This window comes from Doryrhamphus excisus, chromosome 19, assembly GCF_030265055.1.
Source record: "Doryrhamphus excisus isolate RoL2022-K1 chromosome 19, RoL_Dexc_1.0, whole genome shotgun sequence".
Lineage (NCBI taxonomy): Eukaryota > Metazoa > Chordata > Actinopteri > Syngnathiformes > Syngnathidae > Doryrhamphus > Doryrhamphus excisus.
In genome coordinates, this window is record NC_080484.1 from 6,648,103 (window position 1) to 6,672,422 (window position 24,320).

Genomic DNA, 24,320 nt, shown 5'->3' on the forward strand with positions numbered 1-24,320 from the left:
AGCAGCAATTCTACAACAGAATCTTTCCCTGCTCGTATTCATTCAGAATATGAAACTCTTTTTCCTCAAGCAAATCATGGGACTAGTCTGTTCCAGGGTGAAACTGTCATCATGCTCTACCTTGATCAACTGGTTGGGCAGTGTTTAATGGCCATACAAGTGTAAAAAGAAGCATGTATGTGCGTCATTCACAGTAAGATGACCAAGCACAGCCCAGCTGAGAGTATTGCTGCTTTATTTTGCAACTGATAAGTTTGCTCAACAACAGCTTGATGAATGAAATCAATTGTTCTCATCACCACGGAACAAAAAGCGCACCAAGACTAAAGGGTTCCAAATGTTCCATGATCCAAGGCAGAAGCAGGCTGGGAAACATCAACAGACCGGCCCGAGGGTCCCCGGACACAGCTCGGCCTTGTCGGGTCCATCAGAACCTACCATATGTCCACCAATCAGGGGTGCTTCCTGAGCATGGCAACAACATGTGCCGAGGGGCTGCTGAAAAAGCAGAAAAATTTTCCTCTCACTGGGGAGGCCCATAAAGCTGAGTCCATAAACATGGGCGGTGACGTTCATTAGTGGTGGCCTACTTTTGGACATGACCCTCAGTGAGGATGGGTGGGGTAGGGGGTCGAGCTGCAGGGGGGTCTCAGGATGAGAGGATTAGTTGATGTTTGCTGCATGAAGCCTGACTGATGAGCTGATCAGGAAGCTCTTCACTCGGGAGAAGATCCCGTTGACGCGCACGTGCTTCGAAGCGATGGTCGGAAAATTAGGGACAGCTGGATACACGTGAAGACCTTGGCGATGTCATGTGACTTTATCTTTGCATTGTGTTTCATGAGATGGTGTACCTAACCTGACTGCATTACCAAAACACCCCTGATTGGCCGGTCCGCATGTCTACATTTTTTACATTTACTCATGAGTATGCAAAAAACTTTGCTTATGCCATATAGTCAGCAAGCATTCCGTTCAAAAACAACAATGTTACAATGCATGTAGAGGTAGATCTACCTGAAGCAACAATGTTACAATGCATGCAGAGGTAGATCCAGCAAACGCCAAATTGTTATTATGCATGTCGAGAAAGATACAACAAAAGCAACAATGTTACAATGCATGTAGAGGTAGATCTAGCTAAAAGAACAATGTTACAATGCATGTAGAGAAAGATACATCCAAAGCAACAATGTTACAATGCATGTAGAGGTAGATGTAGCTGAAGCAACAGTTACAATGCATGTAGAGAAATATACAACTAAAGCAACAATGTTCGAATGCATGTGGATGCAGATGTAGCTAAAAAACAATGTGACAATACATGTGGATGCAGATGTAGCTAAAAGAACAACGTTACAATGCATGTAGAGGTAGATCTAGCTAACAGAACAATGTTACAATGCATGTAGAGAAAGATACATCCAAAGCAGCAATGTTACAATGCATGTAGAGGTAGATCTAGCTAACAGAACAATGTTACAATGCATGTAGAGAAAGATACATCCAAAGCAACAATGTTACAATGCATGTAGAGGTAGATCTAGCTAACAGAACAATGTTACAATGCATGTAGAGAAAGATACATCCAAAGCAACAATGTTACAATGCATGTAGAGGTAGATGTAGCTGAAGCAACAGTTACAATGCATGTAGAGAAAGATACAACTAAAGCAACAATGTTAGAATGCATGTAGAGGTAGATGTAGCTAAAAAAAAAACAATGTGACAATACATGTGGATGCAGATGTAGCTAAAAGAACAACGTTACAATGCATGTAGAGGTAGATCTAGCTAACAGAACAATGTTACAATGCATGTAGAGGTAGATGTACCTAAAAGAACAACAATACAATGCATGTAGAGGTAGATATAGCTAAAAGAACAATGTTACAATGTATGTAGAGGTAGATCTAGCTAAAAGAACAATGTTACAATGCATGTAGAGGTAGATCTAGCTAAAAGAACAATGTTACAATGCATGTAGAGGTAGATCTAGCTAAAAGAACAACGTTACAATGCATGTAGAGGTAGATGTACCTAAAGGAACAACAATACAATGCATGTAGAGGTAAATGTAGCTAAAAGAACATTGTTACAATGCATGTAGAGGTAGATATAGCTAAAAGACCTACGTTACAATGCATATAGAGGTAGATGTAGCTAAAAGACCTACGTTACAATGCATGTAGAGGTAGATGTAGCTAAAAGAACCACGTTACAATGCATGTAGAGGTAGATGTAGCTAAAAGAACCACGTTACAGTGCATGCAGAGGAAGATGAAGCTCAAAGAACAATGTTACAATGCATGTAGAGGTAGATCTAGCTCAAAGAACAACGTTACAATGCATGTTGAGGTGGATGTAGCTAAAAGAACAATGTTACAATGCATGTAGGGAAAGATTTGGTGTTACAATGGCCCATGAAATGAAAGCATTAGTTGTTATTATTATGAGTTTGTGTTGTCATAGCAACAGGGCCCGCTTCCTCTATGCAGGTGGATGTCAGTGATGACGAATGACAGGATGAAAGTTGGTGTGGGCATGCTGTCAGTGTGAGTGGCTTCAAGTGCAACCAGGTGGCATCAGTCAATGAAGCCTGTGTGCCTTCCTTGCACACACACACGCACACACAGTGGGGGTCTTATGTAATAGGTCCAGTGAGTTGGCGGTGTGCAGTTGTCTGGCTGGACTCCTCAGCTCTGTATGTGCTGCTGTTGGACTTGGATCCTACCAGAGCCACAAGAGGTCTTTGGGGGGTAACCTCCAGCAGAAGCTCTGCTCTCTTTCAGCCCACAAAGTGGTATTGTTCTTCGATTAACGAGATCCACCGTGAGCGGTCCTTCTGGGAACGGCTGTGCTGAATTAGGAGTTCTATCCGTTTGTCAGGGGGTTCTAAGAAGGCTTGTGCAACATGGCTGATGTAAGTCCTCAGCATCCAGCCCTCCCCAGGGGAGATCACACACTAAGATCAGGAAATACAGTCTGATAGATGCATGATTGGACCGGGCCGGTGACACGATTGTGCGTCACTTTGAGAAGCAAGTCAAGCTGCCCGAACGCGTCCCTGCTTCTTCCTCACTGACTTTCTGAAACTTCACTTGGCATAAATCCAACAAATGATGGAGTTACAAGACAACCTCAGGACCTTCACCACCTGCCTACAAGCTTCCACTTTGACTTCAAGCATCAGTGCTGCCATCGTGTGGCCGCGGTGCCACAATACAGTTTGAGAAAGCCAACAACACATAAAAGAACCAGTAACGACTAAGTTCACACCGCACAGTAACTAGTTAGGACTAAGTCCACACCACATAGGAACCACACAGCAACATCAGAAGAAATATTTCACGCTGAATACAAAAATCCATGTTTTATTCAAATATCTACTACAAAAACAACCAAGAGCTTGTTCAGGTGGCCTGGAGACCTGGTGTGTCATCAGAAGACCACCACTTTGGTCTGCTTGGGTTGGCTTTTCTTCAGCGGAACATAGACATCCTCGTGGTCTGCACTCATGTTGTTGGACAACCAGCCCAGCGTCAGTGAATGACCTGCAAGATAAAAACTCCTTAACAGTTGTAAAACACAGATGTACTACTCCCTAGCACTATCAAACATAGATGCACTACATGAAACAAGTACAGTAACCCCTCTAAATGTGCTTTTTAAAATTATTAGAGCCCTCTTGCCATGAAATAATACACCTTTAGTCACCTTTATACCTCTATTACCCGATATAGTAGACATAATACAAGAATTCAAGACATGTTAGACATAGAAAACCTGTTTGCTATCTTCTAAATGTGCTTTTTAACATTATTAGAGCCCTCTAGACAAAAAATAACTCCCCTATAGTCACCTCTATTACCCAATATAGTAGACATAATACAATAACATAAGACACGTTAGACATAGAAAACCTGTTCACTATCTTCTAAATGTGCTTTTTAACATTATTAGAGCCCTCAAGACATAAAATAACTCCCCTATAATCACCTTTATACCTCTATTACCCAATATAGTAGACATAATACAAGAACATAAGACACATTAGACATAGAAAACCTGTTTACTATCTTCTAAATGTGCTTTTTAACATTTTTAGGGCCCTTTAGACATAAAATAACTCCCCTATAGTGACTTTTACCTCTATTACCCGATATAGTAGACATAATACAAGAAAATAAGACATGTTAGACATAGAAAACCTGTTTACTATCTTCTAAATGTGCTTTTTAACATTATTAGAGCCCTCTAGACAAAAAAAACAACTCCCCTATAGTCACCTTTATACCTCTATTACCTGATATAGTAGACATAATACAAGAAAATAAGACATGTTAGACATGGAAAACCTGTTTACTATCTTCTAAATGTGCTTTTTAACATTATTAGAGCCCTCTAGACAAAAAAAACAACTCCCCTTTAGTCACCTTTATACCTCTTTTACCCGATATAGTAGACATAATACAAGAACACAAGACACGTTAGACATAGAAAACCTGTTTACTATCTTCTAAATGTGCTTAACATTTTAGGGCCCTTTAGACATAAAATAACTCCCCTATAGTCACCTTTATACCTCTATTACCCAATATAGTAGACATAATACAAGAAAATAAGACATGTTAGACATAGAAAACCTGTTTACTATCTTCTAAATGTGCTTCTTGCATTATTAGAGCCCTCTAGACATAAAATAACTCCTATAGTCACCTCTATTACCCGATATAGTAGACATAATACAAGAACATAAGACACGTTAGACATAGAAAACCTGTTCACTATCTTCTAAATGTGCTTTTTAACATTATTAGAGCCCTCTAGACAAAAAAAACAACTCCCCTATAGTCACCTTTATACCTCTATTACCTGATATAGTAGACATAATACAAGAAAATAAGACATGTTAGACATGGAAAACCTGTTTACTATCTTCTAAATGTGCTTTTTAACATTATTAGAGCCCTCTAGACAAAAAAAACAACTCCCCTATAATCACCTTTATACCTTTATTACCTGATATAGTAGACATAATACAAGAAAATAAGACATGTTAGACAGAAAACCTGTTTACTATCTTCCAAATGTGCTTTTTAACATTATTAGGGCCCTTTAGACATAAAATAACTCCCCTATTGTCACCTTTATACCTCTATTACCCGATATAGTAGACATAATACAAGGAAATAAGACATGTTAGACATAGAAAACCTATTTACTATCTTCTAAATGTGCTTTTTGACATTATTAGAGCCCCCTAGACATAAAATAACTAATTTTGACTAATAATAGGCCGTATTCTATTCTCTTGTATTCTCTAAAAAGCGCAACAGAGCAAAGCTGCAAAAAAGGAGGCGTGTACTTGAGTCAGGCACCATGAAACATAGATGTACTACACAACATACGTAGATGTATGACACTCAGCCGCTATGACGGCGGAGCTGGTTTGAGCGCTGTGGTTTTGGTAGAATGATGGTGTCGTGTACTGGACTCACTTGAAGCTTGATGTTCTGGACAGTCCTTCTGAAAATGTTCCACTGATCCACAAATTCGGCAACTCCCTCCTGGGAACAATCGGAAGAGTCAAAGCGAAGAGGAGTTGGTGGGAAAAAGAGAAGTGTCTACCTTCAGCGTAGAGTCCTTTTGGGTTGTCCGGGCAGGAGCGTGACAAATGTCCCGTCTGACCACAGATGAAGCACTTGGCGTACGGGTAGTCACCTGACACATAACCTCCATGAGAAACCTCCTTTTCTATTTCAATGGCAGCATCGACAGCGTCTCCTCACCGACAGCCGGGTCCACTTTGGCCCTGCACCGTTGGATGTCATGCTCGGTGGAGCCGCAGCGGTAGCAGATGCCTTGCCCCATCTCCTCGTCCCGCTCGGCCTCGGGACAGTCGGCCACGCCGTGACCCGGCCTCCTGCAGTTGAAGCACAGCTACGAGCACGCAAAGGTTTCAAACACTTTGAATAACACAAGGTCACGTTTGTTTGAAACCTCACCATTTTATTCTTCTTGTCCGTCTGCCTCTTCACCCTCCTGTCTTCTCTCCTCCTGTCTTTCTTCAACGCCACCTCCACCTCCTCCCTCAGCTCCTTCTCCGCCCCACCTCCAGGCAGTGGCTGTCCGCTCTGCTGCAAATACTCCATGAAGCCGTTCACATCCTCATTGGTGTAGTCCTTCTTTTTGTTGGGCTTTTTAACTCCAGAGCCCCCCGGCTGAGGTCCTGTGGCATGGTTCCTCTGAGATTCTCCTTTGGAATTTCCTCTTGCCTTCAGCTGACTCCATGGAGTCGCCTCTGAAGGCTTGTTCTTGTGGATGTTGTTGGCTCTCGCCCACCTCGTCATGGCTGCCCCTCCTCACACCGAAAAGTGTATTTTATACAGGGGGCGGAGAGAGTCGGAGAGAGTAAATGTATAGATTAGAATTAGGTGTTGAAGATGTCAGACACACATATATAATCGCCACAAGTCAACGATTTACGTGGATATTTTATTAATCTCACATAGATAAGGGACAACGTGTTAGCCACATCGGGCAACTGCGTCTGTGTTAGCATTAGCAGGCAGGTTAGCTCACACGTCATTATTTGGTTGCGAACGCAACCGATTCCGTCCTAAGAATGAACATGCACATTAAATGCCAGTTTATGGAGGCTTTACAGTCTTGGTTCAATGCGGAAAACACAATAGTACCTCGTTCAGTTAATCCTCCATGTGTTTGTTTTCCCGGAAGTTTGTCTTCTTCATTGCTTGGGAGTACGCATGTGACAAGGGAGTGATGTGCACTAGCGTCACCTTCTGCTTTGGAGTTAAGAAGTGCAGTTATATTTGCAACAATACTCTTTTTATATTTCTTCTAGTTACATTTTCGTAATCATTTATGATAAATAAGCTTTTCAAAATATGTTTTTCATACGTGCACTATCCAGGAAAGAGGTTTATATAGCATTTTCCGGAGAGAGACCGTTAATTACAGAGACTGACAAGAGACAGTAAACGCGTCATGACGTCTAAACTGTGCGACGCACGTGTGCGTGAAGTAAAAGAGGCGATGGCGACGGACAGGCTTCAATTTCACGAAATGGGTCTTGACGACCGTCTTTTAAAGGTAACAATTCCGATTCTGTTGTTCTCAATGTTAGAAAAATTCAAAATGAAACAATGAACCGGGAAACGAAGACTTAAACGGAAAGGAGGCGACATTAACGTACCACTGTATTAACGTACCAAACAGTTCAACAATGTTGGTTAAATTAACTTTAGCTGATTTCCTTTACGGAGAAAAAAGCAGCACTTTGTGTTTGTTTCTTTACTGTGGATTTAGGCGGTGGCAGATCTGGGTTGGTCCCAGCCTACTTTGATCCAGGAGAAGGCCATCCCTCTGGCTCTGGAGGGCAAAGACCTTCTGGCTCGGGCCCGGACCGGCTCGGGGAAGACTGCTGCTTATGCCGTGCCCGTCATCCAGCGGATCCTGGCCTCTAAATTGGTGATTCACACAATCGCTGCTTGACCTAAATATGGGAATGTATTGGGATTCTGACCTTCTTCCGTCTTGTTCCTTTCAGACAGTCCGTGAGCAGGATGTAAGAGCTCTGATCCTGGTTCCCACCAAAGAACTGGGCCACCAGGTGCGGACTATGATGAAAGAGTTGATGGCGTACTGCTCAAGGGATGTCCGTGTGGCAGACATTTCTGGCAGAGCGGACGTTTCCGCACAAAGGTCAGTTATTATGTAATGTACCACAAAAACAAGTCCAAGTCGTTAGTGATGGTAATTCCTAGTCTATGACTGAAGGATGTCAGAAAATGCATGTTTTTCACATCAGGCCCATCCTGATGGAGAAGCCCGACGTGGTGGTGGGGACGCCGTCACGTGTGCTGGCCCACCTCAAAGCACAAAACCTCGTCTTGCAGTCCTCGCTGGAGATGCTGGTGGTGGATGAGGCCGACCTGCTCTTCTCCTTTGGCTTTGAGGACGACCTGAAGAACCTGTTGTGGTGAGAGAAAAGACACACTGATGTCATTACAGCGGCTCCCACACATTTGTCAATTTTTTTGTTAAAAAAACAACAACAAAACAAACACAGAAAACACATCCCATACACCCTAAGCGGGTAAGAATTTACTAATATGTGATAACACAGTGAATAATAGCAGTGTAAAGGTGACTATAGGGGTGCTATTTCATGTTTAGAGGACTCCAATAATGTGAACTCATTCACCTCCAAAGATGTATTTATACATCTTTTAGAGTTTTTGCACTAGAGGCAAAAAAAGGTGATTATGCAACTCCACCATGGGGGGGGGGGGCATGTTTTGGTGCTGTCCTAAGCATGTGACAATTGGAAATAGTTGATGGTGTTATCCATCCATCCATTTCCCATGCTGCTTATCCTCACTAGGGTGGGGGTATGCTGGAGCCTATCCCAGCTGTCTTGGGGGAGAGGCGCGGTCCACCCTGGACTGGTAGCCAGCCAATCCCAGGGCACATATAGACAGACGACCATTCCCACCAATTTGGAGTGGCCAAATTGATGGGTGTTATTTATTGGTGTAGTCCTTCTTCTTTCTGTTGGGCTTTTTAACTCCAGAGCCGCCCGGCTGAGGTCCTTTGGCATGGTTCCTCTGAGATTCTCCTTTGGAATTTCCTCTCGCCTTCAGCTGACTCCACGGAGTCGCCTCTGAAGGCTTGTTCCACCAATTCCCACCAATTTGGAGTGGCCAATGAAGCTAGCATGTTTTTGGGATGGGGGAGGAAAGCGGAGTACCCGGAGAAAACTTGATGGGTGTTATATTTGTATATAAATAATTTTCTTGCTGCTTGTTGTAGGGTTGTTTATATATTTTGGCTAAGTAGTTATGGCTACATTTGTGTAGCTCAGTTCAAGTTATGCTTGAAATGTATCTTTTCACAAAAAGCAGTTTTCCTCCCTACTTTGTTGAGAAGTGGTATTAGATATAGAAGTGGTATTAGATATAGAAGTGGTATTAGATATAGAAGTGGTATTATAGATATAGAAGTGGTATTTTGCTGAAACCAACCTACTGTATGTTCTACTGTTGATTAGTAAAGAAGACAAAAAGGTAGAAACAAACTATTTTTTCTGATGAAAGATGAGCGTCTGATCTTTCTTTTGTTGTCTGCCTTGAAAAATCCGTCAATCATCAAAAATGTCACTCTCAAAGGGGACAGCTTTTTTGAAAAATGGAATTAGAAACGGTAATTTTGTCGTAAGAAGCAGGTCTTCTTTGCTTAATGTGTCTACTTTTCTCTTATGTTTACTATATGGGGTAATAGGAGCATAAAGGTGGTTATAGGGGTGTTAGTTCCTGTCTAAAGGGCTCTAATAATGTTAAAAAGGTGGCAAACAGGTTTTCTATTCTCAATGTGTCTTATTTTCTCTTATGACTACTCCATTGGGTAATAGGAGTATGGGCTATATTAAATGTTAAAAAGCATATTTCAAAGGTGCTAAACTGGTTTTCTATGCTCTGATTATGAAGATATTCCAAGCCCAGTGGAAAGTGGGCCTCTAATGCACCTATAATACACATTTGAAGTTAGCCTTTTGTTGTTTTTGCAGCCACTTGCCGAAGATCTACCAGTCCTTCCTCATGTCGGCGACCTTCAGTGAGGATGTCCAAACCTTAAAGGAGCTCCTCCTGCATAATCCTGTAAGTGGTCTCTCAGCCGTGGTCGTCCCACAGTGCTTTGGTCTGACTGTGGGGGCGTATGTCTCGCCCCCCCCACCAGGTGACTCTGAAGCTGCAAGGCTCCCAGCTGCCAGACGCCAGCCAGCTGCAGCAGTACAGCATCAAGTGCGAGGAGGAGGACAAGTTCCTGCTCATCTACACGCTGCTCAAGCTGCGGCTGGTGCAGGGCAAGTCGCTGATCTTCGTGAGCGACGTGAGCCGATGCTACCGCCTCAAGCTCTTCCTGGAGCAGTTCAGCATTCCCACCTGCGTGCTCAACTCGGAGTTGCCCGTCCAGTCCAGGTGAGACACCGCCGGAGGCCGCCCCCGGTCGCAGCGGAGCACGCGTTGGCTAAGAGTGCCGTGTTTGTGCTGCAGGTGTCACATCATCACACAGTTCAATCAAGGCTTCTACGACTACATCATCGCCACAGACGAGCGCAGCCTGGCCGACCCTGGCGCGACGCTGCCGCCTGCAGGCTCAGGCAAGCGGAAGAAGAAGGCGGGAAAGTAAGTCTTACTTTGATGACCTGCTAACTCCTGGTATCAACGACCGTGCCGGCGCAATAATGGTGGTTCCATTTTAGTCCCAGAGCATCATAGACCATATCATGATGCCGTCTACTGTACGGAGTTGGATTGACGAGCTACATTCGCAAGACAGTCCCGTTATAACGTGTTAGCTAGCTCCACATCTACATGTGGCAGTCCCAATGTATTTGTGGCGGGCTTGAAATAAAAGTGTGACCTGTACCAGGGAACTTGTCACATCCCAGGAAGTGTACCATGTTGTACTAGCCTGTACTCCCGAGGTTAAACGTTAACTGTGACGTGTGCTCCTGAAAGCCATCGAGATAAGGAATACGGCGTCTCCAGAGGCGTGGACTTCCAAAACGTGGACAACGTCATCAACTTTGATTTCCCCCCCACCGTCGAGTCCTACATCCATCGAGTTGGAAGGTAAACAAACCATCAGCAGGCTGTGATGGACATGTGAAGATGGGAAGTACATTTGCTTTTTTGTTTTTTTTGGCAGGACGGCGAGAGCGGAAAAATCCGGCACCGCCTTGTCCTTCATCTGTCACTCCGAGCTGACTCTGCTCAAGGAGGTGGAGGAGATGCTGACAGGAGGTAACGACATGCGCATCTCTTCTGGGTGGACATGTTGACGCTCTGGTTGGATGAACTGTTTGCAGATAATGCCGAATCGGCCCTGACGCCGTATCAGTTCAAGATGGAGGCCATCGAGGGCTTCAGGTACAGGTGCAGGGTGAGTGCCGCAGGGTGGACTCGTGCATCGAAGCAGACATGTGAAGCTCATGTGGTCGTGCTGGCGTGTTCCCTGACACAGGATGCCATGCGCTCCGTGACCAAGCAGGCGGTGAGGGAAGCCAGACTCAAGGAGATCAAACAGGAGCTGCTCAACTCCGAGAAGCTGAAGGTGAGTGACCGAGCCGGAAGACGCGGGAGGCAGGTTCTGATACGCCGCCTCTGCTGTCAATCAGACATACTTTGAGGACAACCCCAGAGACCTGCAGCTCCTCAGACACGACAAAGATCTCCACCCCGCCGTCATCAAGCCTCACCTGAAGAACGTCCCTGATTACCTCAGTGAGTGAATGTTGGCTGGTTAGCACACTGTTCTTCTTCACGGCTAACCGTCTAAACTCCTCGCTGCGACCCGGTCTAGTTCCTGAAGCTCTGAGGGGGATCGCCAATCCTCTGTCCAACCGGAGGAAGAGGAGGAAGAGGGAAAAGTCCAAAGTGAATGAAGTCACGAAGAGAAATTTCAAGGTGAGCCACAGTCCTTGTGGGACATGAGCCCCCGTGTTTCTCTTTTCTGTGCGTTATAAAGACATCAAACAGGTAAAAGAGGCAGCTAATCAATGCCAAGGTTGCCATTAAAACGACTAAGCTTTTCATTCGATTCAAATTTGTCATTTGATGGCCCTAGTTTTTGTATAAAAAGAGTGAGACGTGTGTTCATGTCTGGCATTGGGACCCCCCCCCACCCCCGACTTGATGAGCATGCTTTGATTTGCTTGTAGAAGAACGTCCAGGGGAAGAACCCTCTGAGGAGCTTCCGCTACACAAGGAAGGCAACACCAAAGTCATGAAGAACTTGATGAGACCCCCCCCCCCAAAAAAAAACAGCAAAAAGAAACACCCCATGTATATTTCCATTTTTAGAATAAAACCTCTTTAAGTCGCCATTTTTTAGAAGTCTATTTGTTCTCGATGTGTTTATTTATTGAACGTGGAAGCCATTTACAGCATATTTGAACACGGGACACCAGAACCAGTTTCTCCTCCACGGCTTCTGTGTTGGGAAGCGTCGTTCACGGTCTTCTTCTAGTACACTTCATGTATCAGGAACTCCATATTGTACTACGAACGCTCCATTCTAGCATTCTTGTGTCCACTGGATGCTTGCAACAATAATTGATACAAAGTCATGAATCCTGCATGAGATGACACCTAGCGCCACACGTCGGTGCTACAGCGGTTAATTCAGAAGGTGAAAGTCCTTAAACATGTTGACTTAAGAGGACTTCCTGGTCCTGGAAGCTAGTCTAGACATGTTGGGTCGCTCTTTCAGTCAATGGTGAATTCAAAGGGGTAGTCCTGAGTGGGCACCGAGTCAAAGATGATGCTGTCAAATGGGTTTTCAGTGGACCAGTTGTCCACAGGAAACCAGGAGTCATACCAGGAAGTGGTGGTCTCAGTGTTGCGTGTAGTGGTGGTGGTGGTGGTCGTAGTGGTTGTTGGCGTGGTGGTGGTAGCAGGCTTGGTGCCGAGGCCGGCTCGTTGCCTCTGTAGACGCAGGCGACGCAGACGCAGGATTCGCAGACGACGGAGTCGCTCCGCTCTCTGTGCGGCGGCGTGATCGTCTTCTGTAGGCACGGCGCTCGCGGCCCCCGCCGTGTTGCTAGCCGCTGTAGCCTTCACCTCGCTGGTCTTGGTGACCACGCGGATGGGCCTGTTGCCGTTGAGCGCCATGATCTCTTTGATGCGGTCCCAGTTCGACTTGGCTAAGGTGAAGCTGCAGGAAGTGGCCCCAGAGTCGTAGCCCACCATGCACAGTCTTGTCTGAGGCGTGTAGCCGTCCGCCTTCGCCGTTACACGGTACTCCCCAGGATTCAGCAGACGCCAGTAGTCGCCACCCGCAGCTGCAACCAGAGACAACATCAAACTTTGTCCTCAGATGAAACTGAAAGTTTTGTCAGGGCAGGAAAGGCACCAGCTACGATGTCATGGCGTATCCCCTCCACCGATATGGTGGCGTTGGCCAGCGGGTTGCCTTCCACGTCTTTGACCACACCTTTTATCCCCCGATGGACCTGGGCAGGAAGACAAAGCGGAATCATTCAAAGCTCTTATTCACTGCGAGATCTGCTCACACAAAGTCTACAATCCACAACCAAAACCAGCTCCACAATGGAGTGCTCTGTACCCATGGACCATGTTGGCGAGCTCGAGAGCACGGCTTTGCCCAGGCTTCTACCCCACCCCCGAGTGCTACCGTTGTCTTTGGAGACAGTAGTATGTCTCTACTTGTGCAAACAAAAACAACATGCCCACCAAGCCCCTCGCTTCAGTGTGATTCCTTTACGTTTCCTTGACTTAAGAGGACTTCCTGGTCCTGGAAGCTAGTCTAAGACTTGTTGGGTCGCTCTTTCAGTCAATGGTGAATTGAAAGGGGTATTCTGAGTGGGGACCGAGTCAAAGATGATGCTGTCAAATGGGTTTTCAGTGGACCAGTTGTCCACAGGAAACCAGGAGTCGTACCAGGAAGTCGTGGTTTCAGTGTTGCGTGTGGTGGTGGTGGTGGTGGTGGCGGTCGTAGTGGTTGTTGGCGTGGTGGTGGTAGCAGGCTTGGGGCCAAGCTCTCCCACAGCTCCACAATGGAGTGCTCTGTGTACCCATGGACCATGTTGGCGAGGCCAAGAGCACGGCTTTGCCTAGGCTTGTACCCCGACCCCGAGTGCTACCGTTGTATTTGGAGACAGTAGTATGTCTCCGCTTGTACAAACAAAAACAACATGCCCGCCAAGCCCCTCGCTTCAGTGTGATTCCTTTACGTTTCCTTCATATAAAATTCCCCAAAACCAAAAGAAACCCTGACCAACAAGGAGTCCAAGGATTTAGTGTTTTTTCTCCTTGGGATGTACTTGTTTGTTCCTTTGGTGGCCTAAGGATGGCGCTATGGTTGTCACCTGCTCGATGAAGGACAGCAGAGCCTCGCGGTTGTTCTCCCACTCCAGAGGAAGTTCGCTCTCGTGCGGGAACTTGTCACATCCCAGGAAGATGGAGAGCTCCAAGCAGTTGGTGTGCAGGTAGCTGAAGTCATTCATGCCTGGTGGGGGCCACACTCGGGATGACTTTAGCTGGCTAGCCACTAGCATTCTTACCCAACCTTAATGGGAGAGACACTCACTGCCCACCACGGGCTTCCAGCTGGCACCGTTGACGATGCCCTGGCCCCGAGTGATGTCGTCTCCGTGACAAGAGCCTCGGTGAGTCTCGGTCATGGTCAGGTGACTGTGGGCATACGACATGGCCAGCCAGCGAAACATCACGTCGTCGGGCGTCTCTCTCAGGGCGCCCTCGTTCTGATGCTGGATGCGGGCCCACGTGTCCTCGCTCATCTCGGCCGTGCCCCTCCAGCGCCTGCTGTCACTCGACTTGGACACACGACGCTGTCACGAGGTTGTCACGCCACCAAAGTCACTTTAAACCTCTCCTTACCGAAATCTGCGGACGCTGCATGTCATACGGGTACGTGACCAGCTTTTCTCCACCTTGCAAATTAGCCCCCAGCACGAAGGAGTTACGCTCCATCCAGGAAATTATGGCTTGGGTTTCCACAGCAAGCTGAAGGAGGCAAAGTGCAGATGTTTTTGTTGGAACTACGTTGGTCCAGAACACCACCTCCTCTGCACCCTACTCACCGATCCATTGAGGAAGTTCTCTGGCATGGGAATGTGATGGTTTGGTACAATACGAGGGACCCAGCCTCGGTCCTCCGCCCCCCACAAGATGCTGTTCAGGTCTGGAAAATTCTGGAAGATGTCGTAGCCTTCCACAGTCCAATGGCCCACAGCCCAGTTCCCCATCTCGGAACCCTGGAGGACACGAAGGATGCTGAATCTCGAACATGACGGCAAAGGACTACTCCAACGTCACCATCGTACCGCCTCGTACGCCAGCTCGTACGCATCAGGGTTGAGAGACGGCACCAGGTGGATTCTAACTCCATCCACCAGGCGACGCACTCGAGGATTTTCATCCTTGTACTCCTTGCAAAGGAACTGCATCAGCAGGAGGAGGAGCTCGCGGCCCAGGGCCTCGTTACCATGAAGACCGGCTGTGTAACGGAATTCTGGTTCTCCTAAGAAACCAAAGACAATCCACCGGTTTGGTAGCTTGAAGAAAATGCTTAACGTCACTGACTTTTGCGTTCAACGTCAAACGTTAACGTATGTTACCTAGCTCATGCTCGCCAGGATTGTCGGAGATCTCCATAGCATACATCTTCAGGCCCTGAGAACTTTTACCAAGGTTGTAGATTCTGGTGATGTTGGGACACTCCTCGTTTATCACCTTCATCATCTGGAGGACACAAAGACTCTTGAACATTTGTGTGGTAAATCAGGCAGTTTTAGAAGGTTTCAGGTATTTTAGTCAGGAGGCCAACCTGTCTCATGTCCTTGTAGTTGTGATGTCTGAAGTCCAGCTCATCTGAGGACCTCACGTCATTCTCGCTATGGTGGCTACCTGGAAGGTGGACGCGTGGTCTTGCATGGCCGCTTAGAAGATTGTTTGTTTGTGTGTCGTACTGACCGGGAAGTTGACAGGCCAAAACCTCGGCCCGGAGACACAAGCTGCCATTCCAGCTCTGAGGCAGGATGCGGAGGTATCGCGCCACCACGGGCCAAGAAAACTGGTTCATGACGGGGGTGTCCTTGTCCACGTTTCCGTAGAACAGCTGGGGTGCAACACCACAGCATTTGGTCTTGTTTGAACTGTAGAGGTTCTCGTCATGTTCCAACTCACCCACTCAGCATAGCCATCGTGAACAACGGTCCAATCGCGACTGTCGTTGCTGAAGGCCACAAAGTAGGACGACACAAAGTCCTCGCTGCAAGTAGACATGCACACAGGCTGATCTTTTAACCACAGGGTGGATGTGGACGTATTCCCAGAATGGTCACCACACAGGATACCAATTCTTGGTAGTCGCTAGCATCCCGGGCTTTGTTACTGGCTTTCCCTGGCACTAACATTCCTAGGCTACTGTCCACAATATCTTGGTCATTCAGTTGCGTTCTTGAGTCCCTAGCTGGTCTTTACTATCTACTAGGGCAGGGGTCAACAACGCTGTGCGCCCATGCGCCCACGTGGACCACTTAAGGCTAAAATCTTCTAAAAATAGCACTGGTCACAAATTATCGTTGTTATTTTGTGCTTTAAATTTTGAATCAGGCGGCACGGCGGTCAAATGGTTAGCACGCAGACCTCACAGCTAGGAGGACCAGGGTTTGATTCCACCCTCGGCCATCTCTGTGTGGAGTTTGCATGTTCTCCCCGTGCATGTGTGGGTTTTCTCCGGGTACTCCGGTTTCCTCCCACATTCCAAAAAACATGCTAGGTTAATTAGCAACTCCAAATTGTCCATAGGTATGAATGTGAGTGTGAATGGTTGTTTGTCTATATGTGCCCTGTAATTGGCCGGCCACCAGTCCAGGGTGTACCCCGCCTCTCTCTCGCCCGAAGACAACTGGGATAGACTCCAGTAACCCCCCCCCCCCCCCCCCCCCCCCCCGCAACCCTCGTGAGGAAAAAGCGGTAGAAAATGAATGAATGAATGAATGATTTGTTTGATGTGTGAATAACTTGCGCCACATCCCACGCTGTATTTTGTGTAAAGGCAGCGGTTTCCCAAATAAAAGTGTATTTTGGTGGAGGTCCTGGAGCACTGCCGCTATTATTTTAGTTTTTGTCGTTTGTGGAGCGGTACCTTGTGCTACGTGTTTTTATGTTGACTGAAGATGGAAATTGATAATCTCTATCTGCGATTATGAGTTAACGATGCTTAAAATCGGAGTAATCCTGATTAAATATTTGAATCTATTAACAGTCGTAGTATCTCGACTTCACAACGGGTACAAGTCGTGGCCACCCACAGCTGCTCGGAGTTTCGTCCCTGCGTTATGACGGCCGTGAACTCCACCTCTCGTCGGGCGTCCACCTCAAACCAGCTGTTGGTCTCCTCAGGCTCTGCACACCACGCACCCCCGTAAAGATCCTCCTCATCGGCCGAACCCTGGGCACAGAGCTTTAGTCTAGACCAGTCTGGTGTGACCGGTATGAAGATGCAGTACCTGCATGTTGAGTCTGCCCCTCTGAGCCGTGAAGCCATGATGGAGCTGAGAGGAGGCCAGCAGCTGGTCGTCGTCCACACGGTGAGACTCCAAGCCCAGAGGAGGACACTCTTAAGGATGCCGCAAAGAAGTCTCATCGTCTGTGACCCAAGACACTAACGACACATCTGGATTCTCTTGTCTTACTTTTGGGTTCCGGCGGCTGTGAAATCTGTTTGAGTCGCTCCTCTTCCTCCTCCTCCCACTTCTTCCTCAGTCGCTCGGCTTCAGTGCGTAACGACAAAACAATGCGTGTCAAGATGTCGGCTGGCAGGCGCAAAACACTTCCATGTGTGCCGTGCTATGTCTTCTCTACACCAAACGCTGAAAAGCTCAAGACACATGGGGATCCGACCTCGCTAAAAGTACAACAAGGACTTGTACCCAAAAACACGCAGTCCCATGCCCAGACCTTTTTCAGCCTTTTCCTTGCGAGCCAGCTCCCTCTCACGCTCCTCCTCCTCTTGCTTCTTCTTGGAAACTGTCAACAAACAAACACAAGCTTGACATGCGGAATGGTCGCCGACGTGCTAATGGCGGGAAGCGGCGGACGCACGGTCATCATAGTCGTACTCTTCGTACCAGGGTCCCACGTAGGGCACGCCGGTGGTCTCCTCTGCAAGGCAAGAAGACACATGGCCATCGTCACCTCCAGGACTGCGGGCAGTGAAGGTACCACAGAACCATACCTGGAACGTACACGATGACTTCGGGAGTTGTCAGCTGCTTCTTATCTGAAGAAAAATACCCTCGTAATTATGCCGCCCTTCATAAATTCACGAGTTCCTACCTTTACCAAAAACTACCGCTAGCGGGGTCTCGGGGCGGTGGAGCTTTCATCCCGATGGTCAAGGCTTACTAAGGAATTTGGTCGGCAAAGTACTGGAACTAAACAAAACAGTGCTGACTGACTGTATCGCCGGCTGCATTGTGTATGAAATGCGACCATTTCATACAGCTACATGACTTTATGACATATAATTGATGGAAAATGGCCTCCAAAATGTTGTCGATACGATAGATAATTAGTTCTTGTGACGGGGCTAGCTACACTCTAAAAAGTAATTCAGAGTATCTGTTGACACCACTTGATTTAATACATAAATGCAATGTAAAAAAATGTAATTAATTGATTTAGATAAACTTTCTAAGTTGCTAAATTTATTTTTTAAGTTATGTTCAAATAATAATGTTGGCTATTACATGAACTTAATTTAGCATGTCATATACACTCAAATTTTATTGTTGGTAAGCTTAAAACAGGGCAGCACGGCGGTCAAGTGGTTAGCGCGCAGACCTCACAGCTAGGAGACCAGGGTTCAATTCCACCCTCTGCCATCTCTGTGTGCAGTTTGCATGTTTTCCCCGTGCATGCGTGGGTTTTCTCCGGGTACTCCGGTTTCCTCCCACATTGTGGAGTGTGAATGGTTGTTTGTCTATATGTGCCCTGTGATTGGCTGGCCACCAGTCCAGGGTGTACCCCGCCTCTCGCCCGAAGACAACTGGGATAGGCTCCAGCACCCCCCGCGACCCTCGTGAGGAAAAAGCGGTAGAAAATGAATGAAGCTTAAAACAAAATTCAAGTTGCCATGACTTAATAAAATTAGCTTGGTAACATAATATACACACACAAACACACATATATATATATATATTAATTTACTGCTACTTAAAAAGCTATGTGCATTGTTATTATAATTAAGTAGACAACAAATTAAACTACTTTGAATAAAATGATTAAGTCAGTTGCCTTAACATATTTCTTTGAGTTACGAACTTAAAAACGTGTCCCTATGACAAACAATTATTCAGTAAGCATTATTTAAAATGAGCTTTGAGTGAAGAGGAAAAGCTAATTTGTGCAATGCAATATTGTGTGTTGGTTCAAAGCAATTTCAAATTAAGTTGTCATAACTAAGAAAGACTCATGGAAATTGTTGCGTTGATTTTTTTTTGTTGAGGCTAAACTTTTATTTTTTGAGTGTACATGGAAGATCCAAGTCTGTAAAGATGCTCATCTTTACCTGGGTTGGCCCTAACCAGGTCTGGTTCTTCAGGCTCCTCCCACTTTGGCTGCACTGTGGTCACATGACTGGTTGCTGTGGAGACGCAATGGGAGAGAAGGTGTAATATTCAAGTCAGTAGTCCAGTCCAAACAAACCTACTCGTCTCCCGGCTGGGTTCCGTCAGCGGCCTCGTCTCGGGCTGCTCCGTGGGCGCCGCTTCGGGTTTCTTGGTGGCTTTGGGCGTCTTGGGTTTCTTGGTGGCTTTGGGTTGCTTGGGCTTCTTAGTGGGCTTTGGAGCTTTGGGCTTTTTGGTGGGTTTTGGGGTTTTCTGCTTCTTTGCTTTGGCCTCCTTTTCCGCCGCCTTCCTAGCTTTGGCTTGGATGGAAAACAGAACAAAACAGTCCATGAATCGCAGTCTTTATGGACTTTTACAAGCCAAACATCTGCGGCGTTTCTCGCCGTCGTAAACCAGTCTGACGACTTTGGTACCGAGGGACTGAGGTGAGACTCAAGAACTTAATAATCCACTTAGAGACCGCAAGAACTGGATCCAAATACCATGACTCGGTACAACGTAGAAATAAACCGCAAAGAACATGACTCGGCATAACCGCTGAGGCACTTCATCGTCATTATGATGCATGTAAACAAACATGGCCGACATGACGGCTTGTTTCCTGCAGTGGAAAGTTTGCAACATTATCCGTTTCCTCGCTTGTGGAAAATTGTTGTGGGACAATTTTTTTTCGCTAGGAGGTGCTTTTCCTGGCAGGGGGAAGTGGATGAGGCAGACCGCCAGGACTGGATCACGCAAAGCGATGACTGATTGTACCGATGCATGCTCACCTGCCTCCACTTCCTGTGGCGTTTTCTTTTTCTTTGGTTTGCTCCGCTCTGCGTCCACCGGTGCAGCCGGCTCATCTGACCTTTCACCTTCCTCCCCCGGTCGGCGCCGCTCGGCCAGCTCTCCGACCTCCCTCACCTGAAGGCCTCCCCCGCCTGGCGACGTCTCCTCCACGTCTTGACGGCAGCAGACGAGCACCGCGCACATGGCGAAGATCGCCCAGAGCAGCAGGACTTTCATGGTGAAGTGGATGAAGATGATGAAGAAGAAGAGTACTGCGCAGTTTTCAGCCCTCAGTGAGCACGCTCAGTGAGGACCATCTGAGAAGCAGATGGTTGGAGAGAGAAGAAGACGACTGTGAGCTCCTTCCTCCTCAAGTCTCATCCCTCCCTCATGGCCCTTCGCCCCCTTCCCAGAGTAGGAGGAGCCTCTGCCACAGGAGACATTCCTACAGGGGAGGGAGCCAAGGAAACGGAGCAGACCAAATCACAACTTCATGACAGCAACAAGTTGCCAGATAGTTGTTAGAGGACGTAAAAGTCGGAAGAGTCAAAGTGGACCAACCCCAGAAGATGCAGATGGAATGGAGGAGCCTTTTCGGGGGGACACCTACTGCTAACGCTAAAGCTTTAGGCCGACTTTCTGAGAAACCAGACCTCCATGTGGGGGACAGAGTGAGCCATCCCATCATGAAGGCATGTTACAGATGCACCGCCCCTTCCAGACTGGCTCTGCCCCCAACGTGTGGCCTAATCGTCCTTGGTTGTAGTATCATCTCTCTCTCTCTGTCTCTCTCTCTCTCTTTCTTCCTTGTCATCCTCACTGTGGCGTCCAATCAGCAGCTTTGTTTCCTTTGGCCGCCATCTGTTTCTAATTCCTTATCACGGCCAAGGAAACATCCCAGCTATTCGCATCAACAAAACTCTTTCTGGAACCTTCTCCTCTCCATGAACCCACATTCACTTTTCTATGGCAATTTTATCACACAAAATGTGAATGATGTGAAACGTGTGTTTTTTCTAAAGTATTTAATGTAATGTAAGGTATAAAATGTGTGTTGTCAAGTATTTAATGTAAGGTATAAAATGTGTGTTTTCCCAAGTATTTAATGTAAGGTATAAAATGTGTGTTTTCCAAAGTATTTAATGTAATATAAGGTATGAAACGTGTGTTTTCCAAATTATTTAATGTAATGTAAGGTTTGAAACGTGTGTTTTCTAAAGTATTTAATGTAATGTAAGGTATAAAATGTGTGTTTTCCAAAGTATTTAATGTCATGTAAGGTATAAAATGTGTGTTTTCCAAAGTATTTAATGTCATGTAAGGTATAAAATGTGTGTTTTCCAAAGTATTTAATGTCATGTAAGGTATAAAATGTGTGTTTTCCAAAGTATTTAATGTCATGTAAGGTATAAAATGTGTGTTTTCCAAAGTATTTAATGTCATGTAAGGTTTGAAATGTGTGTTTTCTAAAGTATTTAATATAATGTAAGGTATAAAACGTGTTTTCTAAAGTATTTAATATACTGTAAGGTATAAAATGTGTTTTTTCTAAAGTATTTACTGTAATGTAAGGTTTGAAATGTGTATTTTCTAAAGTATTTAATGTAATGTAAGGTATAAAAATGTGTGTTTTTTCTAAAGTATTTAATGTAATGTAAGGGATTTGGATAGGAATGGGTTGGTTGAGGAATGTTGGGTGTCAAAAAGAAAGACAGGCACTCCATCAAGCGCCATAGTTAGCATGTTAGCATTCCAGCAAAGCTAACATGTTAATGTTAGAATTAGCTCACCTAGCATAATAGTAGTATTTATATAACTGTCTAAGTGTCTAGCTATGAAACTGGATGCTACTATGCTAATAATTAGCATGCAACCAATGCAAACGTTAGCATATAGCATAATATTGCTAAGTGTTTATATGTCTAGCTATGAAAATGGTTAAAAATGCAACTGTGCTAATTCTAGCAACACCTAGCGTGATAGTGCTATATATGTGTCTAGCCATGAAAATAGCTAAAAATGCTAAACATAAACTAGCATGATAGCACAATGTATCAGGAAGGCTAATTGCTCCGAATGAGTTGAGAATTTCGGTTGAGAAACGTGGTAGCTGTTGGGTAATTACTTTTAGGGACAAGGATGAATTTGGGAAAGATTTGGGATCACCCCTAAAATGTCATCTGCTCTTCCATGTCCTGTTTCTGACAATTCCTGAAAATGTCATCTGAATCCATTCAGAACTTTTTGCCAAAGACATATCCTCAACATATGTTGTATATTAATGTCGCAGCACCACCCTGTGAGAAAAACATCTTTATTGAAAATAAGTTAAGCATCATGACAAAATATAACATCAAAAGTGTGGCCCTGCTGTTTATTTACTGGCATTCTAAAAATAGAATATATGAAGAGGCAGGAGGAATGTGTTAAGAAGGGCTTGGTTGCCGATTGGCTACAGCCGTGCTCCATGCAGTGCTGAAAGGAGACAGCAGAGGGCAGCAGTGCAATAAGAGTCAATAGTGACACTCGGATTGGATCCAGACGGTGATCCGGATCACCTCCCAAATGTCATCAGTTGTTCTATATCCCATTTCCAACCTTTGACGCACATTTCATCCAAAGCCATTCAGAACTTTGCAACTTATTATATATTATTATATGTATTATATATGTAGTATGAGAAACAAAAAGAATGAAGTTGTAATTGTTTGAGGAATAAGTTCTGACAACTTTTAAAGTAAAAATATTATGAGAATAAAGTCAAAATAATTACAAGACAGACATGGAAAAAACTTCTGGCCCCCCTGGGGCACCCATTGTCGACCTCAAGGGTCACCTGATATGAAGCGTGTGGTCCACAGGTTTGGAGCGTCAGCAGTACAAATGGTGTCGGGGCAGCGGTGGCGGCACAAAGGGCCGTGGCGGCGTTCCCTGGGTGCAGTAGAAGGGGCTGAAGGCGAGCGAGGAGCAGGCGGGAACCTGGCAAGCCCACGTGGAGGTAGTGGCGGTGTTGTCTTCCGCCACCCGCTGCAGGCGCTCCTTCCTCCACTTGGTGCGGCGGTTCTGGAACCAGATCTTGACCTGGGTCTCGGAAAGGTGAAGGGCGGCGGCGACTGCGTGGCGCTCCAGCAGGGACAGGTAGTGACAGCGGCGGAAGCTGAGCTCCAGCGTGTGCAGCTGCTCCAGTGAGAAGGCCGTGCGGACGCGCCGACCGCTCACCTTGGAACCCGGAGGCTTGGCCCGGCGCAGAGACGCCGCCGTCGATCCGTAGGGGCCGCTTTCTGATGGCGGGCGTTGTTTCTCCTCGCATTCCTCTCTCCTGGCAGACGCTGCTTATAGGGAAAAGTTGTCGTTATTGTCTTAAATGTTAAATGGTCTTCATGAAAGGCCTCCTTACCTGGATCCTGGTCGCCGGTTTGGCCAGTGAACTTGCGTGGGTCCAGGATGTCTTCCACGGAGAAGGCCGTCTTGCGTCTCAGAGGGACTTTGTGGAGGGGCTGCATGATGCTCACTGATGCGGACCTCACCTCGGCCTCCTCTGCTTAAATAGTCCACCCAGACATTTCCATGTGATGAAAGCAGGACAATGGCAGCACACTTCTCAATGGAAATGTGCTCCTCTGCTGGGGGGGGGGGGTCCAGTCAGTTATTTATTGGCTGGCATGTGGTTAAAATGTGCCCCCTTTCTTTGGCTACATGTCACTTTTTGTACAAGGGCTTGTCATTAGTTGTTGGCCTGAGATTTTACGCCAGTAAGAAGCGCTAGTGACGCTTGTGATGCTAATTGCTGGACTTGTGATGCTAATTGATGGACTCCTCAAAGGGAAAGTGTGCTCCTTTTCTTTGCAAATCACCACTTTTGTCCTTTTGACTCAAAGCACAACTTTATGACTCTTTAGAAGTCCCATGAGCATCCGAAGAGGTCACATTATTGCCTAGATAGATCATGGATGGACAGCTAGCATGCTCCTATGTATAATTTGGCATGTACATATGAGTAAAATAGCTAAAATGTTAGCAGTTAGCATACAAGCACCTATTAGTTAGCACTTAGTATGGAAAGTGCCAAGGTGGTACTTTCGCTTCCCTACACCATGACATGTATGCATCTGCATAAAGACATGAGTATATTGGTTGGATTGCTAACAGTTAGCATGCTAGCACCTACTAAGATAGCCCTAAGTATGGAAAGTGGTAAGGTGGTACTTTCGCTTCCCTACACCATGACATGCATCTGCATAAAGACACGAGTAAATTGTTTGACTTGCTAACAGTTAGCATGCTAGCACCTATTAAGATAGCCCTAAGTATGGAAAGTGCTGAGGTGGTACTTTCGCTTCCC

At 46.1% G+C, this 24,320-nt stretch overlaps 3 protein-coding genes across 6 annotated transcripts; 1 reads left to right on the forward strand and 2 right to left on the reverse strand.

The window, feature by feature from the left end:
• Nucleotides 1-3,348: 3,348 nt before the first annotated feature.
• Nucleotides 3,349-6,809, reverse strand: zcchc9 (zinc finger, CCHC domain containing 9). The gene is made up of 6 exons (XM_058056398.1): nt 6,702-6,809; nt 6,009-6,364; nt 5,793-5,943; nt 5,632-5,724; nt 5,502-5,570; nt 3,349-3,554 (listed from the first exon to the last, which is right to left on the reverse strand). Exons 2-6 carry the CDS (start codon nt 6,351-6,353, stop codon nt 3,442-3,444), a joined length of 771 nt encoding a protein of 256 aa, XP_057912381.1. The 5' UTR covers nt 6,354-6,364; nt 6,702-6,809; the 3' UTR covers nt 3,349-3,441.
• Nucleotides 6,810-6,851: 42 nt separating this feature from the next.
• On the forward strand, nt 6,852-11,841 carry ddx56 (DEAD (Asp-Glu-Ala-Asp) box helicase 56). Of its 3 annotated transcripts, XM_058056395.1 has the most exons (14): nt 6,870-7,116; nt 7,333-7,494; nt 7,574-7,728; nt 7,835-8,005; nt 9,593-9,683; nt 9,763-10,004; nt 10,080-10,211; nt 10,548-10,661; nt 10,738-10,832; nt 10,898-10,971; nt 11,053-11,142; nt 11,207-11,312; nt 11,392-11,495; nt 11,750-11,841. In XM_058056395.1, exons 1-14 carry the CDS (start codon nt 7,012-7,014, stop codon nt 11,816-11,818), a joined length of 1,710 nt encoding a protein of 569 aa, XP_057912378.1. In that variant the 5' UTR covers nt 6,870-7,011; the 3' UTR covers nt 11,819-11,841. The 3 variants fall into 3 exon arrangements, with proteins under 3 accessions (XP_057912377.1, XP_057912376.1, XP_057912378.1); XM_058056394.1 differs by having other exon boundaries at nt 6,852-7,116; nt 10,898-11,142; nt 11,753-11,841; XM_058056393.1 differs by having other exon boundaries at nt 6,855-7,116; nt 10,898-11,142.
• Nucleotides 11,842-11,897: 56 nt separating this feature from the next.
• On the reverse strand, nt 11,898-20,633 carry aebp1a (AE binding protein 1a). Of its 2 annotated transcripts, XM_058056390.1 has the most exons (20): nt 19,978-20,629; nt 19,291-19,506; nt 19,150-19,224; nt 17,815-17,859; nt 17,682-17,741; nt 17,538-17,606; nt 17,273-17,350; nt 17,087-17,196; nt 16,889-17,028; nt 15,759-15,843; nt 15,546-15,690; nt 15,400-15,479; nt 15,191-15,314; nt 14,897-15,093; nt 14,654-14,827; nt 14,451-14,576; nt 14,140-14,386; nt 13,919-14,058; nt 12,943-13,042; nt 11,899-12,871 (listed from the first exon to the last, which is right to left on the reverse strand). In XM_058056390.1, the coding sequence occupies exons 1-20, from the start codon at nt 20,213-20,215 to the stop codon at nt 12,297-12,299; spliced, it is 3,024 nt and encodes a 1,007-aa protein (XP_057912373.1). In that variant the 5' UTR covers nt 20,216-20,629; the 3' UTR covers nt 11,899-12,296. The 2 variants fall into 2 exon arrangements, with proteins under 2 accessions (XP_057912372.1, XP_057912373.1); XM_058056389.1 differs by having other exon boundaries at nt 11,898-12,871; nt 15,400-15,690; nt 19,978-20,633.
• Between the last annotated feature and the right edge of the window lie 3,687 nt (nt 20,634-24,320).

Excerpts from the sequence above, each read along its gene's own strand:
- aebp1a (XM_058056389.1), bottom strand. The coding sequence starts at position 20,215 with ATGAAAGTCCTGCTGCTCTGGGCGATCTTCGCCATGTGCGCGGTGCTC. Across the intron at positions 17,351-17,537 it reads CAAGGAAAAGGCTGAAAAAG|CCGAGCGACTGAGGAAGAAG; the intron begins GTCTGGGCATGG and ends TACGCACTGAAG. Across the intron at positions 13,043-13,918 it reads TGCTGTCCTTCATCGAGCAG|GTCCATCGGGGGATAAAAGG; the intron begins GTGACAACCATA and ends CTTCCTGCCCAG.
- zcchc9 (XM_058056398.1), bottom strand. The coding sequence starts at position 6,353 with ATGACGAGGTGGGCGAGAGCCAACAACATCCACAAGAACAAGCCTTCA. Across the intron at positions 5,725-5,792 it reads CAAAGTGGACCCGGCTGTCG|GTGACTACCCGTACGCCAAG; the intron begins GTGAGGAGACGC and ends GTTATGTGTCAG. Across the intron at positions 3,555-5,501 it reads TCCAGAACATCAAGCTTCAA|GTCATTCACTGACGCTGGGC; the intron begins GTGAGTCCAGTA and ends TTTATCTTGCAG.
- ddx56 (XM_058056393.1), top strand. The coding sequence starts at position 7,012 with ATGACGTCTAAACTGTGCGACGCACGTGTGCGTGAAGTAAAAGAGGCG. Across the intron at positions 7,729-7,834 it reads GCGGACGTTTCCGCACAAAG|GCCCATCCTGATGGAGAAGC; the intron begins GTCAGTTATTAT and ends TTTTCACATCAG. Across the intron at positions 10,005-10,079 it reads GAGTTGCCCGTCCAGTCCAG|GTGTCACATCATCACACAGT; the intron begins GTGAGACACCGC and ends TTTGTGCTGCAG.